Below are 16,929 nucleotides of genomic sequence, written 5' to 3' on the forward strand. Positions count from 1 at the left end.
GAGAAATGAGAAAACTAGGCACCTTTATGCACTCAATTCTTTGTCCGGGTTCCTTTAGCACAAATTATTGCATCAATAAGACATGGCATGGAGATGATCAGCCTGTGGCACTTTTGGCATTATTGAAGACCAGGTTGCATTGATAGCAGCCTTCAGGTAATCTGTATTATTGGGTCAGGTGTTTCTCATCTTTCTCTTGACCCAAGGAGAATCAGGTCAAGCAAGCACAGTAATATCACGATCAGCATACCATTTTGAGATAACAGATTTTACATTTTTATGAGCTAGGTATAATCCGTAATTATTACAAAACAAAATGTAAACACCTGACAGTGGTAAACCATGCTCTTAAAATCTCATATTTGCATATTCTAAGGGAACCGAACAAGTCCATAAGAAAAAATGGATTGAAAGAGTAAGGTTAAGATACGTTGAACAAGGGCTATATAACTGGCATGACCCTCTACATGTCCCACGTCTTCTCTTCAGCCAGATAGTGAACACTTTTTACCTCATACTTACTGTTTCAATTTAACAGAAACTGACAGGATGGTAGCTATTAAGTTATGTCATCTATTGTGACTGGTTCACAGCTACAACTTGGTGTAAAAGGCCCCTGATTTCCACATGATGGAGATCCAATTAGGCGCACCAATTAGTATAATATACTGTACAGTAGAACCTTGGATTCCAAAACACTTGTAAACCAAATCCAAATTTTCCCATAATAAATAATGGAAACTCAAATTATTCGTTTCACAGCCCAAAAAAATAATTAATTTATACAAAATATTAAGTAAAAATAAAACAAATTATTAAACCTGCACTTTAACTTTAAAAACTTGAAAAAGTAAAAATAAATCCCGACAGATAAGTGTTCCCGTTTGTGCGTGCAGGCGCTGTGTGTGTGTAAATCTAAAGTAAGCTCCCCTCTCCTCCTTCTCATCTTACACAGTTACTCTTCCTCCACTCTTTCCACCACTTACGTGCACACAACGCAAACACTGTTAAAATAATCAAGAATAAACAAGAAATCTCTCTAATGACACTCGATTAAGCGACATACTAACTGGGATGGACTGGGATGTCCTATGTGTCTCTCAGTATGTGTCAGAAGTCTACACAATCATGGGGAAGACTGCTGACTTGTACTCATGATACATGGCCCCATTCATTCTTTCCTTTACACCAATCTGTCGTCCTGGTCCCTTTGCAGAAAAGCAGCCCCAAATCACAATGTTTCCACGCCCATGCTTCACAGTAGGTATGGTGAGGAAGTATTTAAGGTGAGGAAGTATTTAAAAGCCACTGAGTGATTGAGGAGCTGCTTTGAGGCCAAGGATTGGGATGTCCTATGTGAAACACAAGGCAAAGACATTAAGGGACTGATGCAGTGCGTTTCTGGATATATTAATTTTTGTTTGGACAATGTGGCACCATCAAGAATGCTATGCAAATAATAAACCTTGGTTCACCACTGAACTAAAAGCACTTCTTATTTAGAAGAAGAGAGTGTTCAATTCTGTAAAATCAGGTCAAGGAAAGCTGCTGGTTCTGATAGTGTCAGTGCTAGGGTTCTAAATCAATGTGCTGAGCAGCTGTGTGATGTATTCCAAAGGATCTTATATCTGAGGCTTGAGCTGGAAAGAGCTGGTAAATATGTATGTTCACTCAGAGTTTGTGATTGTGTGTGTGTTAAGTGCGTGCTTGTAGAGTGTGTGCGTGAAATAGAGAGAGTTCATGAGAAAAGTGAAAACACCCCACTATGCATAAATTTTATTTCAGCTGAAATGTGTGTGGGTTTTTTTGTTTACCAGTATTTTCTTTCTTGTCTTATTTTTTTTTTAGTATATGTAGTTGTTTATTTGTTCGTCAGCTGTGTGGGTGGGCGACCTTTCTTATTGTAAATCATCTGTGATAGAGCGATTGCATTTTCTTTCAAGTGTATAATTTGCTTTCTGCTTGGTACAGTGCCTAAAGTAGGGGTGGATTCCTGGTGTTTGTGTTTTAGAGAGCGTATGTGTCACAGGTATAAGTGAGGGGCCGATTGTGCCTACATTCAGGCCTCGATTTCTATACCTTGATCTTTGGATGTCCTTGATGACACAGGTTGCCCATTCCTGCATTGTGAGACATGTAGTCTCTGTGAGTCTTTTGTATGTGAATTGTTGCTCTCAGTGATTGCTTTTTATATTTCCAATTTCTCCTGAACTGACCTGTGTTGCCTAAAACGAAATGTATTTAATAAAGGACCCAGGGTGGCATAGTTGGACTCTGCCACAATGGTATCCTGTCAGCTCTCTATTGTACAGTTTGTTTCCAATATTTAAAATACAGTGCATCCATACAATATCATTAGTTAATCAGTTAATTTTCTTTCAAAATTTTAAAACTAAAACTGTTAAAAAACCACAGTTGTGACAGGCCTGATCACTGACAACACAAAGGCCTACCTAGAGAAGAAATCTGGAGAACTGAAGGCACAGGATGCATGAGGGACTTTAAACTGCCCTCCAAGGTGCTTACTTTTATTTTAGCACCATAGAGAGCATCGTAATGGGAAACATTTCAATCTGGTTTGGGAAGGGAACAGCACTATGCAGGACGGAGTTCTACAGATGGTACGATCAGCTGAGTGCATCATCCGCACCAAGCAGCCTGACCTGCACTCAATCTACAGGAAGTGGTCCTAGACCAAGGCTAGGATGAAAATGACCTCAGCCACTCCAGCAACGGACTGTTCTCTCTGTTACGGTCAAGAAAGCGCTTCCACTTCCTGAAGGTCAACACAGAAAGACCCAGGAGAAGCTTCTTCCTGCAGCTATACAAGCCCTCAACCAGAACATAAAGTACAGTAGAAGAAGAATCTAAAAAGGATTTACAATACAGATAGTCAGAAAAACTGTTAATTTTTTTTATTTAAATTTATTGATTTTTACAGTATATTTATTACCCCCCCCCCCCAACACACACACACACACACACAACCAACAACATCCTACAACACAAAGATGTCCAGACAAAGACAGTTCAGTTGTTTATACAGGCATGATAATAAAGGGTGTCCATATCTCGTAGACGTCCTCAATTTTACCTTTTGTGAGACAGGTTAATTTTTTAAAAGCCAAGTTACCTGACATTTCCCTGATCCAATGAGGTTGGTCCTTGAATGTCCTTCCATTTTGAGGCAATAACATGTTTAGCCTTTTCTTCAACTCCATTCAACTAAAGATTTTCAGGAAAGATATGCAGAATACACAGTGTGGCATCTAAAGGTACATAACTTTCTAAGAGACTTGAAATTAACTGCAAAATTTCTGAATTTCCTCACACTTCCACATACAATGTGTACCTTCTTCACTGACATTTAACACAGTTGAGAAAAAATTATGCAGTTTTACCAGGTGCATTTCAATAGATTATTTTTAAAAGTTGATTTTTATTTCACTAATTCAATTTAAAGCATGAAACTTATTATATAGATTCATTACACACGGACTGATATATTACAAGTGTTAATTTCCTTTAATTGTTTTATGCTTACGGCTCAAGGTTTTGCTCACAGTTCTTGTGATCTTTTTGACCACACGGGGTGAGATCTTCCATGGAGCCCCAAATCGAGGAAGATTATCAGTGGTCTTGTATGTCTTTCTTTTTTTAATAACTGCTCCCACAGTTGATTTCTTCACGCCAAGCTGCTTACCTATTATACCAATGATGACCAAATACTTATTTTCCACCATAATTTGCAAATAAATTCTTTAAATTTGAATAAAAATTACAGATATTTCTCATCTTTTTAAGGGGGAAAACTTGCAAAATTGGTTCCTGACTAAATACTTTTTTTGCGACACTTTATATTGGCATGTATATAATGAATCTATATATGAGGTTCACCTTTTAAATGATATTCCAATTTATTATGTTGCAGATGCACCTGTATGTTCTGAGTAGCCATTCACATTGCAAAAGACTAAATCTAGTGTTTAAGGTTTGAGTTTGGGCTAGATGACATGTCTCTTCCCAGGCCTCTACTCAAAGATCAGTTTGCAGATCATATTTCAATTCAATTTTATTTGTATAGCGCTTTTAACAATTGTCAGTGTCGCAAAGCAGCTTTACACAATCAAAATAATTATTTAAGTTTGTATTTCCATGCAGATAGATATGAAATGGAGTTTTCATTATAACCTGTAAGGTGCTATGTAAATGGTTCATTTTCAATAAAGGCCAATGAGGGTAGAACATTTCATGTTCATTTATGCACTCATTTTTTTTTGTCAGGGCTACTTTAGCACAAATTATGCATCAATGCAGCATGCCATGTTTGTAATCATTCCCTGGCACTAAGCCAGACCTTCAGCTCATCTTTATTGTTGGGTCAGGTGGTATTCATCGTTTTCTTGACCCACTGAGAATCAGGTCAGGCAAGTTGACTGGCTAGTCACACACAGTTACATCATGGTCAGCAAACCAGTAGTGGTAGTTTAGGAACTGTGAGCAAGTCCAAGCTGGAAAAGGAACTTTTCATCTCTATAAAACATATGCTATAAAATCTCCTGATAGATAGTTGCATTGACATTGGTCTTAATAATACACAGTGGGCCAACAACAGCAGATTTCATGGAACCTCAAATCATCACCAACTGTGAAAATGTCATACTAGCCGTCAAGCAATTTGGATTCTGTGCCTCTCCACATTGCAAAATTAGCCTCCATTCAAATAAAAGGACTTCGGACCACTGAGCAACAGTCCAGTTCTTTTTTTTCCTCTCCTTAGCCCAGGTTAGATGCTTCTGATGCTGTTTCTGGTTTAAGAGTGAGTTGATACTAAGAGTGCAACAGTTTTGAGCAACAGCCTATTTCCTAAAAATGTCTGTGCATGATGGCTCTTGGTGCTCTGACTTCAGCCTCACTCCACTCCTTGTGAAGCTCTTCCAAGATCTTGAACGATGTTCTTACAGTCAACTTTTCATGATTATGACTTGATACAAAATTCTGTTTACAGCCAGAATTTTCAGCAATTGCATCCTGTTGCTTACTTTCCTTGTGGAGTGTGTAGATGATCATCATCTGGACAATTGTCAAGTCAGCAGTCTTCTACACGTGTGTACTGAACCAGACCGAGGGACACACAGTATTTATACTGTAGAAATAGTAATTTACTCAAACAGAAAATTAAATATTTCATATTTTGAGATACTGGAATTGTACGCTGTTTAAACAAAACAGACTTAAAATGTTTCACTTTACATATAACGGATCAAGAACATAAAAACTTAATCATGAGGGAAATTCATCCTGCCAAACCGCAAGCACCGATACAGTTTTTTTCCTCAGTGAGTGCGCTGGTGACGCTCAAGACAGCTTGGTCGAATAAAACTCTTACCACACTGTGAACAGTGATACAGCTTTTCTCCTGTGTGAATACGTCTGTGGTTTTTAAGATTACCCTGGTGAGTAAAACTCTTACCACACTGAGAACAGTAATACAGCTTTTTTTCTGTGTGAATACGTTCGTGGTTTTTAAGATTACCCTGGTTAGTAAAACTCTTGCCACACTGTAAACACTGATGTGGCTTATTTCCAAAATGTATGGGCTGATGCTCTTTTAGACTACGTTTTCTTCTAGACTTCTTACAATGAATTATTCTTGAATGAATAAGCTGGTGTACCTTAAAACTACTTCGTTGACTAAAACTCTTCCCACACTGTGAGCACTTAAATGGCCTTTCTCCTGTGTGAACAATTGTGTGTGTTTCGAGACCATATTTCGTACTAAAACTCTTCCCACAGTGTGTACATTGATACGGCTTCTCTCCACTGTGAATGCGCTGGTGCACTTTGAGACCACCTTTCTCTGTAAATTTCTTCCCACACTGTGAGCACTGATATGGCTTCTCGCCTGAATGAATGTATTGGTGACTCCGAAGCCTGCTCTTTTGATAAAAACTCTTCCCGCACTGTAAACACTGATGTGGCTTCTCCCCATTATGAAGGCGCTGATGGTCTTTTAGAGTACTTTTTCTTGTTAACGTCTTTCCACACTCTGAGCACTGATATGGCTTTTCTACACTGTGAAGGCACTGATGTACTTTTAGGTTACCTTTTGTTCTAAAACTCTTCTTACACTGTGTGCAGTGATGGGGCTTTTCTCCTGTGTGAATAAGCATGTGTAGTTTTAGACCATCTGTTGTTGAAAGCATCTTCCCACACTGTGAGCACTGATGTTTCTCACCTAGATGAATGCGCTGGTGTCGCTGAAAACTTTGCTTTTCATTAAATCTCTTTCCACACTGTGAACAGTGATATGGCTCATCTCCAGTGTGAATCCGTCGATGTATGATGAGTTTACTTTTAGACATAAACATCTTCTTACAGTACGAGCACTGATGAGTTTTTGGTTTTCGGTGAACATGCAGATGTGTTCTGAGATGATCCCGTTCTTTAAAACTCATTCCACACTCTGTGCACTGATACGGCATTACTCCACTGTGAGTGCGCTGATGTAGCTGGAGATTTCGCTTTCGAGTAAAACTCTTCCCACACAGTGAGCAGGGATAGACTTCTTTCTGCACTTGGTTATTAGAGGTCTTACTGTTGAGAGTAACCGAGGGAGATTCCTGAATACTGGAGCTTATGGTGGTAATATGGTTCTTGTCTTTTAACTCTTCTGACTGTAGCAGTCTCTTATGTTCCTCATAGTGGCATCTTCTGATGTGTTTTTGGAGGTAAATTTGAGAAGTATAGGAATATAAACACCAGGAGCAGGAGAAGACTTGTAACTGGCCCTCACTCACTTCTAAAGAAGAAAAGTTACCAGTATTAGTATTATTCATAAAAATATATGCAAACTTTAAGAAAAAAATTATGAATATACAGTTGGTATAGAAAAATCACCCCCATTTAAAAAAATTCACATTTTGTTGCATTGTAACCTGAAATGAATACAGACATTTTTTTTTTTTTTTTTTAAATTATCCCCCCTCAAAAAAATTACTAAACATAATCAGGTAAAGCTAATAAAGTACACATTTGACTTGTGAACTAAAGCATACAATTAACTATGGGTGGCAAGGTACTGTCAAAAGATCTCTGGGATAAAGTTGTGCATAGGTACGAGTCAGGAGATGGATACAAAAAATATTCAAAGGTTTTATCGCTGCCTAGAAGCACAGTGAAGTCTATTATTAAATAGTAGAAGGTATTTGGTACAACACAGACCCTCCCTGGATCAGGACGTCAATCCAAACTGGGTGAAAAAGCCAGAAGGAAACTGATCAAAGTGGCTACCAATAGGCCTACAGCAACTAGGAAAAAGGAATTTATGAAAAAAGAGTGGTCATTGTGTGCAATATCTCAAATTCACCACAAATCTGGCTCGTATGGGAGGGTTGCAAGAAAAAAAGCCACTCCTCAAAAAAGGAGACATGCAGTCACGCCTGAGCTTTGCAAAACACAGGTGGTCAGATGGAACTAAAACTGGTGTGGCCCCAAAACCAAACGATATGGCTGGGGGAAAATCAATACAGCTCACCATCTAACTAGCACCATTCCTGCAGTTAAGCACAGAGGTGGTAATGTCCTGTTATGGGCTGTTTCTCTGCAACAGGGACTGAAGCACTTGTTAGGACAGATGGAAAATAGATGGGGCAAAATACTGTCTTGAGGAATTCTTGGGGGAAAATCTGCTAGCTTTTGCCAGAAGGTTGTCAATGGGAAGACATTGACTGGGGTAGCTCAGTGGTTAAGGCATTGGACTATGGTTCGGAAGATCCCAGATTCAAACCCCACAACCACCAAGTTGCCACTGTTGGGCCCTTGAGCGCGGCCCTTAACCCTCAACTGCTCAGATGTGTAATGAGATAAAAATGTAAGTCGGTCTGGATAAGAGCGTCTGCCAAATGCCTTAATGTAAATGTAAATGTTTTGGAGCAGCAACTGCGAAAGCTCGGTCATCTCTTGATTTTAATTTAGATCGAGGAACGTTGAATAGTCTCTGATTGGAAGACCTAAGAGACCGTCCAGAGTTGTGAACAGATATTAATTCTGATAAATACAAAAGGTGCTAACCCATTCAGTGTTTTTTTTTTAAACACTTTATTTTCTCTTTACCTGCTTTCCCTGGGCAACATAACTTGTAAGCAGTATATTAGTTTTCACTGTTATATGTTTTAGCAAAACCAGATGGGAAAAGCCAGTTTAATAAAATTGGGCAATGTGTGAAGAACATATGAGACTGGATGTTAATTCCGCATGAACAAGCTCCAGTTAGTCTGGAATACAGAAACAAGAGTCCTCACTAGAATCAGAAGATACGAGAAGATCACCCCTATCTTATTTACACTGCATTGGCTGCCTTTGAAATTTCATATCGATTTTAAATTACTGTAAAGTGTAAAGCTGGGATGCGACAATGTTAAACGCGCTATACAAATAAAATAAAATTGAATTGAAAAAGGTTCACCTTCCAATATGACAATAACCCAAAGCACAAAGCAAAACTGACCACATAGTGGTAGAAGAAGAAAAAGGTAAGTATAAGGATACTTACCTTTTTGGTAAGTTTTGGGTTTTAGGCCAAAACCTAAAACACAAAATCTGTGAAATGACTTAAAGACTGTAGTCCACAAACGGTCACAAACTAATCTTAACTTAAGAAGAGTGGGCAAATATTGCAAAGCCTAGATGTGCAAAGCTTCGCGTGACATTTATCTTTAACTGATTGAGTCCAAGTTATTTCAGGAGGGGCAACCCTTTTACAAATCAGTGATTTTGTTTTCAATTTTTTTTTCTGACATGTTGGTGTTTTATCTTTCACTTGAATGCTAAAAGTTGCACTAAGTAAATGCAGCTGGATAAAACAAAAACATTGTCTTCATTTCAGGCTAGAAAGCAACAAAATCTGATCATTTTCAAGGGGGATGATTGTTTTCTCTACCCCTGTATCAAAGGCTCTAAGAAATGTATAATAGATGATGAGAGGCAACAATATAATTATAACCTCTAAATGTCCAGAGAGTGCAGGGCTTCAGACAGATATTAATCATTACGTTCAATCAAAAAACTGCAGGATTGTTTCTGTAAACACTGTTGGGTTGCTCATGCTGGGTCAAATGAGATGTAGTGAGTCATTTAGAAATCTTTGGTACAATACAGTTATGGTATAATATATCGCGGGTCTGTGTGAGGCATCCTGTATTCTGGGCTCTATTTGCAATATACCCGTTGTCTTTAAAGAGTGTGCACTTCCAAGTCCGTTCATTGCGTTCTTGGAATTGAAAAACGGCATGACGAGCTTTCTGGATTCTTCACTTCTGAAGCGAGGGACACAGCAATTAAAGCTGGCAGTATTACATGTTAGGTTAATATGAATTCTTACCTAAATTTTAAATGTTGTAGTTGTGGTACGAGCAAGATCATTTGCATGTTCATTCGCCTTTTCATTGCCGCACTTTGATATGGGGCTGTGGGGAGTTTGAGAATGTTTTTACATTTTGTAACAATATTCGACTACTGTATGTTTCGTTAGCACACAAATAAAATTCTAAATTTACTATTACTATTTAATGTAATCTTAATTGTAATTTTAGGCCAGTTACTAAGTGATGTTCACTAAAGTTGTGTGCTTAAAGTTTGTTGCCATATTTTATGTTTGTCAGAAGAAGCAATTGAGGTATGTTTGATGACAGTCTAAATATGTCTTTTCTCTGACATTGATTGTCTGAACCACGCTCACAGCACTCTAAATTTTTACTATTTTTTCAGTAAGATGTTGTAAAAGCAAGTTTTTTCTCATTCGTTTTTTTTTTTTTCTTATTCAAAAAAATGATAAAAAGTTGTAGTTAACATGATGGAATATCTGCAAAAGATGGAGATGATTACATTTCACGTTTTTGCCTTGGGGATGAGACAAACGGGACCTGACAGACCTTTGTCTTTGTTGGAGGCATGGCTGTTAAAACAGACTCTTTGGTGGAGGCTGTTGAGGAATGAAGGTTGTTTTAAAGTTTTTCACTACACAAAGTGTCTCCAGCATACTATATATCAGATTGATGGACATGTAATATTTTGTAATTTACATTTTTCTGTTAAATCTTTGGGGACATCAATTTTTTTAGCCCACATTTAATCAAGAAAATTTTTACAAATTTTGAAAGTAAATAATTTTTAAACATATATTTAAATAAATAGTTTAAATATAAAGATTGGGAATGTTAATGTCATGTAGGCATTATAAGATTTGTATTGAAAACTTTTAAATAAAAATAGTTTAAACATGAAAATACAAATAAATGCAATTAAAATTTACAGGGGCTTCTCAGTTTTATTGTTCTATGGATGTTTATGTTATATTTATTTTATATTTGAAAAATTGTCACCTTGGGATCACAGTGAAACCTCAGATTGTGAGTAACGCGGTTTGCGAGCGTTCCGCAACACAAGCAAAGATTTTTTATAAATTTCGATTTGGAAAACGAACTTGGTTTATGAGTACAGAGTATCATGTATCACGCATGCGCTTCTTGTTTTGATGCTGAGCGTCACGTAATCACAACTGAGCCAAGGGTTTTTCTCTCTTGTGCTGCAGAATTGTGGGTAATCATCTCCCCTGCTGGGTCTTAGTGCTCCTCAATTACTGATATAATCAACATCCGTGCACGTGTGTACTGTTTACTATTGCACTGTGACCACATGTGTGCATGTAAAATATATTTTATTTAGTGTTTGTATGCGCGTGTACACCGCGCACATACTGTTTATTATACCACACATGTGCACGCATGTAAAGCGAAAGAAAGTCTCATAAGAGAGGTTTAAAGATCCATTTTCTCCCTCTCAGTTTCAGCCTGTCATTATGCTTGTGAGCGCACGTAATTTGACAGTGTGCCCCTTCACACACACTCTCACCTTTATATCCTCCCCCCAACCCCTCTCGGCTTCTCACACACACACACACACTATCTCTGCTCCACACAGAAACACTGCTCTGTCACGATTCTTTTTAAAGGTAAAGTGCAGGTTCATATGTTTTTGTTTTACTTTACAGCAGCAATTTCGTTGGAGTGTCGCTCACGTGAGTGTCATTAGCGACGTTCCTTGTAAATTTTTCCGATAAAAAAGTTTTTCCATTAATGTGTGTGTGCTTGTGCGAAATTCAAATAAGAGAGGAGAAAGGTTTACTGTGTAAGACGAGAAGGGGAAGAAAGGAGGGGCCGATTCCTCCTGTCCCCTCTTACTTTAAATTCACACACACACAGTGTTCTTTTTTTTAAAGGTTAAGTGCAGGTTAATTTGTTTCACTTTTACTTTATATTTTGTATTGATTATTTTTATGTATTTATTCTTTCGGGCTGTGGAAGGAATAATTTGGGTTTCCATTATTTCTTATGGGAAAATTTGATTTTTGTCCCAGAAGAATTTGATTCGATTCCCATTTTTTGATTTACAAGTGTTTTGAAATACGAGCCCGCTTCTGAAACAAATTATGCTCATAATCCAAGGTTCCACTGTATATTGTTCTGTCTGACATTTTTGTCAAAATTAAGTTATTTGCATTTTCTTATTCTGTGACAACTAACTTACATCATGTGAATGTGTGTACATTTTGGGATTTTTTTGAAAACAAAATTGTTCTTTCTACTAAAGCAAATGGAATGTATCTATCCAGCAAGAGTGTTAATTTTACCCACTGGTTGGGTCAAATAAAATAACCCAGCACTTTAATAACACTGGTTGGGTCAAATGAACAACCCAGAATTCTGGGTTAAATGGTAAAACCCAGCACTTGTGTCAAACCAACCAAGTGCATTTTCTGTCCAATAGTGACCCAGCAGTTGGGTTAAGGTTGTATTGTTTTTAAAACCAGCAGTTTTTAGAGTGTACCATAGGCCTTGAAAAACTAAAATACTTTTTTTTTTTGCTAACACGACCTAAGCAAAGTCACTTCATACGCAGTATTTAGCATGGCATGGGCTAAGTTTTACAAGCTGCTGGAATTAGACAAAGAAATACCTATCATTATTAATAAATTAGACTCATCAGAAAATACTACCAAATTAAGTGTAACAAAAAAAATATTTTCTGTCGTTCTGCAATTCAAGCATGTTTTATATGTACATTCAGTGTGGACAAGGCACAAGGTACAGAAGCAGATGTGGTACAGTCAGGCTCAGTTCAATAGTGAGAAACATTGTACATTGTTGGCTGAACAGTGAGATCTGGGCATTTTCACGTGCCCTCTCGTTACTAAACGCAGCCCTACAGTACGATTATTATACAGAGATCTCAACAAGGACATGAATTTAATATTCCCTTACTTAAGCTCTAGAAATTTTCATTACCTTAGGCACGACTGAAACATCTGCATATTATAGAGAGAAGAGGTTCGAAATAGGGGCAAGGAGAAATTGTTAGCCTTTAGACTTGGTGGACTTCATGTAACCTGACTATGACAGCTCTTAGCCCAATTCAGATAACCAAAAACATCTGCAACCATGTGACGGAACTAAAAGTGCCAGCAGAAGTTGTCTGTGAGTAATATACACTACCTGGCCAAAAAAGCGAATATTTCAAAAGGGTGAAATTATTGGGCTGCATCAAGCAAAAAAGAAACATAAATATCAATATCAGTACATTATATATACACACAGTGCTCAGCATGAATGAGTACACCCCACTACATTTGTCAGAAAACCTTTAGTTTCCTTTCAGAATCAACATTTTCTATGAGATACTATACTACTAAATACTCCCACAAATATGGGCCATTGATTGCAAACAAGATTTGTTAATTTGCACACACAAAAATGTGATTTTCCTAACTAATTCATTGAAGCCCATGTTGCAAAAATGAGTACACCCCAATTATAGTCTTAGGAAAAAAGCCACGCTTAAGACTACAAAATTCTAATTAACAGGCAGTCAACCACAGGTGAGTCTAATGATTCATTTAAGAGGTGTCCAGCAGACAGGTGACTATAAAAGGGCATTACTTAAGAAAATTTCATGCTGTCAGCAATGGCTCCACATGGAAGAGAAATGTCACAAAATCTGAGGAAGAAAATCATTTCTCAAGAAAAGTGAGGGCTACAAAAAGATTAGCAAAGCTTATTATATCAGTCAAAATACTGTAGCAAAAGTAATCCAAAAATTTAAGAATGATGGAAGTGAAACCGTCGTACAGAGACGTTCAGGCCGTCCACGGAAGTTAACATCTCGACAGGAGCGTCTTCTGATGAGAAAGGTTGAAGTAAATCGCCATGCAAGTTCACTGCAGTTAGCTAAAGCAGTAGAAGGCCAAACTGGAGTGACCGTTTCCCGTGACACCATACAGCGAACACTGCAGTGGAATGGCATGCATGGGTATCGTCCACGAAGGAAGCCTCTCCTAAAGCCCATGCACAAAAAAAGCACGCCTAGAATTTGCTAGGGCCTATGCTGAAAAAGATGAAGACTACTGGGACTCTATACTCTGGAGTGATAAGACAAAGATCACTGTTTTTGGAACTGATGGTTTTAAAACTGTGTGGAATCGTAAAGATGAGGACTTAAAAGAAAAATCCCTACAGTGAAACATGGTGGTGGCGGTGTCCTTATGTGGAGCTGCATGAGTGCTGCTGGTGTTGGAGAGCTGCGATTCATCTATACTGAAGGAGAAGATTGCTGCCTTCACTCCGTGCAATTGGTCGTTGTGCACTTTTCCAACACGACAATGATCCAAAACACACATCTAAAGCTACTGTTGCATTTCTAAAGAAGAACAGGGTGAAGGTGATTGAATGGCCAAGTATGTCTCCTGATCTGAACCCAATCGAACACCTGTGGGGAATTCTGAAGCGACAGGTTGAGCATCACTTTCCAGCATCCAGGCTCTAAAAGATGTTATTCTTGAAAAATGGAAAAAGATAGATGTTGCAATATGTCGCCAACTTGTTCATTCCATGCCTAGAAGACTTGGTGCTGTCCTTAAAAATCATACAAAATACTAGATGTAGTAGTTTTTGTTGCAGGGTGTATTCATTTTTGCTTTAACCAATTTGAGTAAAACGGAAGATTTTGTGATCTAACTTATATTATTAACCTTATTTCATGTTATGGAGTTAAACAAGTGTTTAATAAAACTCAGCCTTGTGAGATATATGTGTGTGTGTGTGTGTGTGTGAATCTATACATCTCAAGCCTGTTTATATATATATATATATATATATATATATGAATCCTGTATACAGCTGTATGAGTGTTACAGTGTCGGTGTTACTTTACCCCAGTCTATTGCTGTACAGAGGTAGTCTTCATCTTCAGACTCTTCCTTTTTTATATGCTTTATTTCAAATCCTTTGTTCTGTTCATCTATTTTTTCCACAGAGTTTGATGTTCCACCACCTGAAATTTCCACACATAAATTTAAATACTTTCAGCTTAAGTACAATTATGACAAACAACATAAAATTATGAGGAACTAAGTGTTGAAAAGAAATATCCAGTTAATATTATATTAAGTTATTGAATCCAGTCTAGACACTAATAAATCATAATGTCTTACAGAACGTCTCTTCTTCTTTAAGTTCTTTCTTTTTCATTTGATTCTGTTGGTCCACAGGTGTGATGTGACCCACAGAACCTGACAGAGCTTCACCTGAAATTTATTTACTTAATTTAGGTCAAATTATTTAATATAAACATGACACAAATATGTAAAAAGTCAGTGATGCAGTTGATTCATGAATTAGGTTTAGACTACAAATGATTACTGAACGACAGATTGGACTGTAATGTGTTCTGCTGACTTACAGAGGTAGTCTTCATCTTCACTTTCTTCCTTCTTTACATTCTTCTGAAGGTCCACAGGGGTGATGTGTTCCACAGAGGCTCCACCTGAAGCCTGACAAGTTTCTGTCTGCACGTCCCCACAAAGCTAACGAGAAAAAAAAACAATGATAATACTTACTTACAAAAGAAAATCATCATCTCACATCCATCTGTCACTCACTGAGGAAATGATAATAACTTTACTTTTCCTTGATTAGGACAGGACGCAACCCAGCAGTAATGAAGCTGATTAAGAGAAGAAGGTGAATCTCTTCATATTAAAGATTACAGTTTAATTCCACACATATGATTAATGGTTACCTGTGAGCCAGCAGGACCAGGAGTGCATGGAGGTGTTTTAGAAGAACACAGTCCAACCTCTGCTGATTCCATTATAAGGTCTTCTGAGGTCTAAAGGGTCGTGTTTCTGGAAAAGGAGGATCTGATCAAACACCAGAACCCATTGTAAACACACACACACACTTCAATTTCTTATTGCAGAATCTGAATCTAGATGGAAAATTAGGTAAATATACCCAGTTTCATCTCCATATGACATATAGCAAGTGAGTTATCTAGGAAAAGAGGATTTAAAAAGGGGCGTGGCACACGTCTCGAAGCGCGTCGAGGCCAAAAATCAAGATGGCTGCCATTTTTTAACGAGCCGGAGTTGGGACAAAAAAATTGGCGGGTTTTTATTTTCATGCCAATACCAACAATTGGTGAAAAAAATCAGCAAAATCTGAGAAGTGATGGTGGAAAATTTCTCCTCCACTGGTTGATTTGAGATGGAATCACCCGTATATCTCATTCCTGTTCCCATTCTGCTCGAATCTTGAGTCTCTATCACGGATATCTTCGTCTATTTATCACAATCTTATTAACCGAAAATGCTATTTTATTTAAACCTCCTTGCTGGAGTGTGTGACGTGACGTCATGTGCAGGTGCGATGGATCGCGTACCAACCAATAGGGAGTCGGGATGGTGTGTTTATACTTCTCATCCAACCACAATCACATTCACTCCATCCGGACGGCGCGGTTTATCCGAAGGGTTTTTGTTTGTTTGTTTGTTTTTTGAATGACGAGCTGAAATAAAATAGGAGTAACGAGACTATTTTAAAGTGTAAGGAGTAGAAAGTACAGATAATTGCGTGAAAATGTAAGGAGTAGAAGTAAAAAGTCGGCTGAAAAATAAATACTCCAGTAAAGTATAAATACCCAAAACTTCTACTTAAGTAAGGTAACGAAGTATTTGTACTATTTTTTGCCTGACACCTCTGAGTTTAACTGTCGGGGTTTAAAGTACACTGTAGTGAACTCTCTCAAATATATTTCCACAATATCAGATTTATGTTTTTAAATTAAACACATCTGTTAATAAACCCAGTCAGGAATATTTAAAGTAAATAATTACCTCAGTGAGTTAGCTCAGCTGGTCACACAATAAGACAAGGCAAACATGCAGGTACTCTTCTTCTGTTGTGCGTCAAAGCAGGAGTTAATGTTCACACTGCCCCTGCTGGATGATTCTGTCACTGCATCAGTTTACATCTAGTAAATCCTTCTGGGTGAAAAAATACTGCAGATTCATTCAATATGGTTGGGAAAGTGATGTTGAGGTGATTTTAACAGCACATTTAAAAACTTTATTTTAAGCAGCTGTACTAACACCTCCCTGAACTTAGTAAAAAATGCAACAAAACTAAATTACAATGACCACACGAGTTGAACTTTTAATATAATATAATATGTTTGTGCCATGTTCTGCATATACCCAAGGGGGTTTCCAAATAAGAGTCACTAAACAAAATAACACTTTTATATTTCTCTTTAAGTACCACAAAATATTAGTGATTATCTATATGATTTAATTTAATGGTATTGTAGTTATGTATGACTATGCACTAGTCGCTCTCTCTGTGTCTCTCTCGCTTTCTTGCACACACACACACACACACACACACACAAATCATCAAAGTACTATTATGGCATTTAGAAATCTATTTTTAACCCTTCTGTACCCAAGCATATAGGTAAAGGTACAAAGTCTAACGGAAAAAAAAACAAACATCTTCTTTACTTTCAGAATGAAATTACACAGATTGGGTAAAGACC

The 16,929-nt window shown here is 37.6% G+C and overlaps 2 protein-coding genes across 6 annotated transcripts in view; both read right to left on the reverse strand.

Moving 5' to 3' along the window:
* LOC128514789 (zinc finger protein 501-like) overlaps positions 1 to 16,929 on the reverse strand; it is a 66,120-nt gene that overhangs the window by 4,971 nt on the left and 44,220 nt on the right. Inside the window, exons 1-2 of one of the 2 annotated variants that reach the window (XM_053488655.1) lie at positions 6,239 to 6,300; positions 23 to 1,352 (exon numbers count right to left, since the gene is read on the reverse strand). The exons of the other annotated variant lie outside the window; for it this stretch is intronic. The gene's annotated coding sequence lies outside the window, so the exon portion shown is untranslated. Of the gene's footprint in view, positions 1 to 22; positions 1,353 to 6,238; positions 6,301 to 16,929 lie in introns of those variants that run through there. 2 annotated transcript variants of the gene reach the window in all.
* LOC128514784 (zinc finger protein ZFP2-like) lies at positions 4,552 to 16,287 on the reverse strand. Of its 4 annotated transcripts, none has more exons than XM_053488640.1 (6): positions 16,229 to 16,287; positions 15,133 to 15,238; positions 14,794 to 14,917; positions 14,546 to 14,638; positions 14,266 to 14,385; positions 4,552 to 6,802 (listed from the first exon to the last, which is right to left on the reverse strand). In XM_053488640.1, the coding sequence occupies exons 2-6, from the start codon at positions 15,202 to 15,204 to the stop codon at positions 5,337 to 5,339; spliced, it is 1,875 nt and encodes a 624-aa protein (XP_053344615.1). In that variant the 5' UTR covers positions 15,205 to 15,238; positions 16,229 to 16,287; the 3' UTR covers positions 4,552 to 5,336. The 4 variants fall into 4 exon arrangements, with proteins under 4 accessions (XP_053344615.1, XP_053344614.1, XP_053344616.1 ...); XM_053488639.1 differs by having other exon boundaries at positions 15,133 to 15,253; positions 16,229 to 16,278; XM_053488641.1 differs by lacking the exons at positions 4,552 to 6,802; positions 16,229 to 16,287 and adding an exon at positions 11,431 to 13,752 and having other exon boundaries at positions 15,133 to 15,251.

The sequence above is a fragment of the Clarias gariepinus genome, chromosome 27, assembly GCF_024256425.1.
Source record: "Clarias gariepinus isolate MV-2021 ecotype Netherlands chromosome 27, CGAR_prim_01v2, whole genome shotgun sequence".
In the NCBI taxonomy this organism is placed as follows: Eukaryota; Metazoa; Chordata; class Actinopteri; order Siluriformes; family Clariidae; genus Clarias; species Clarias gariepinus.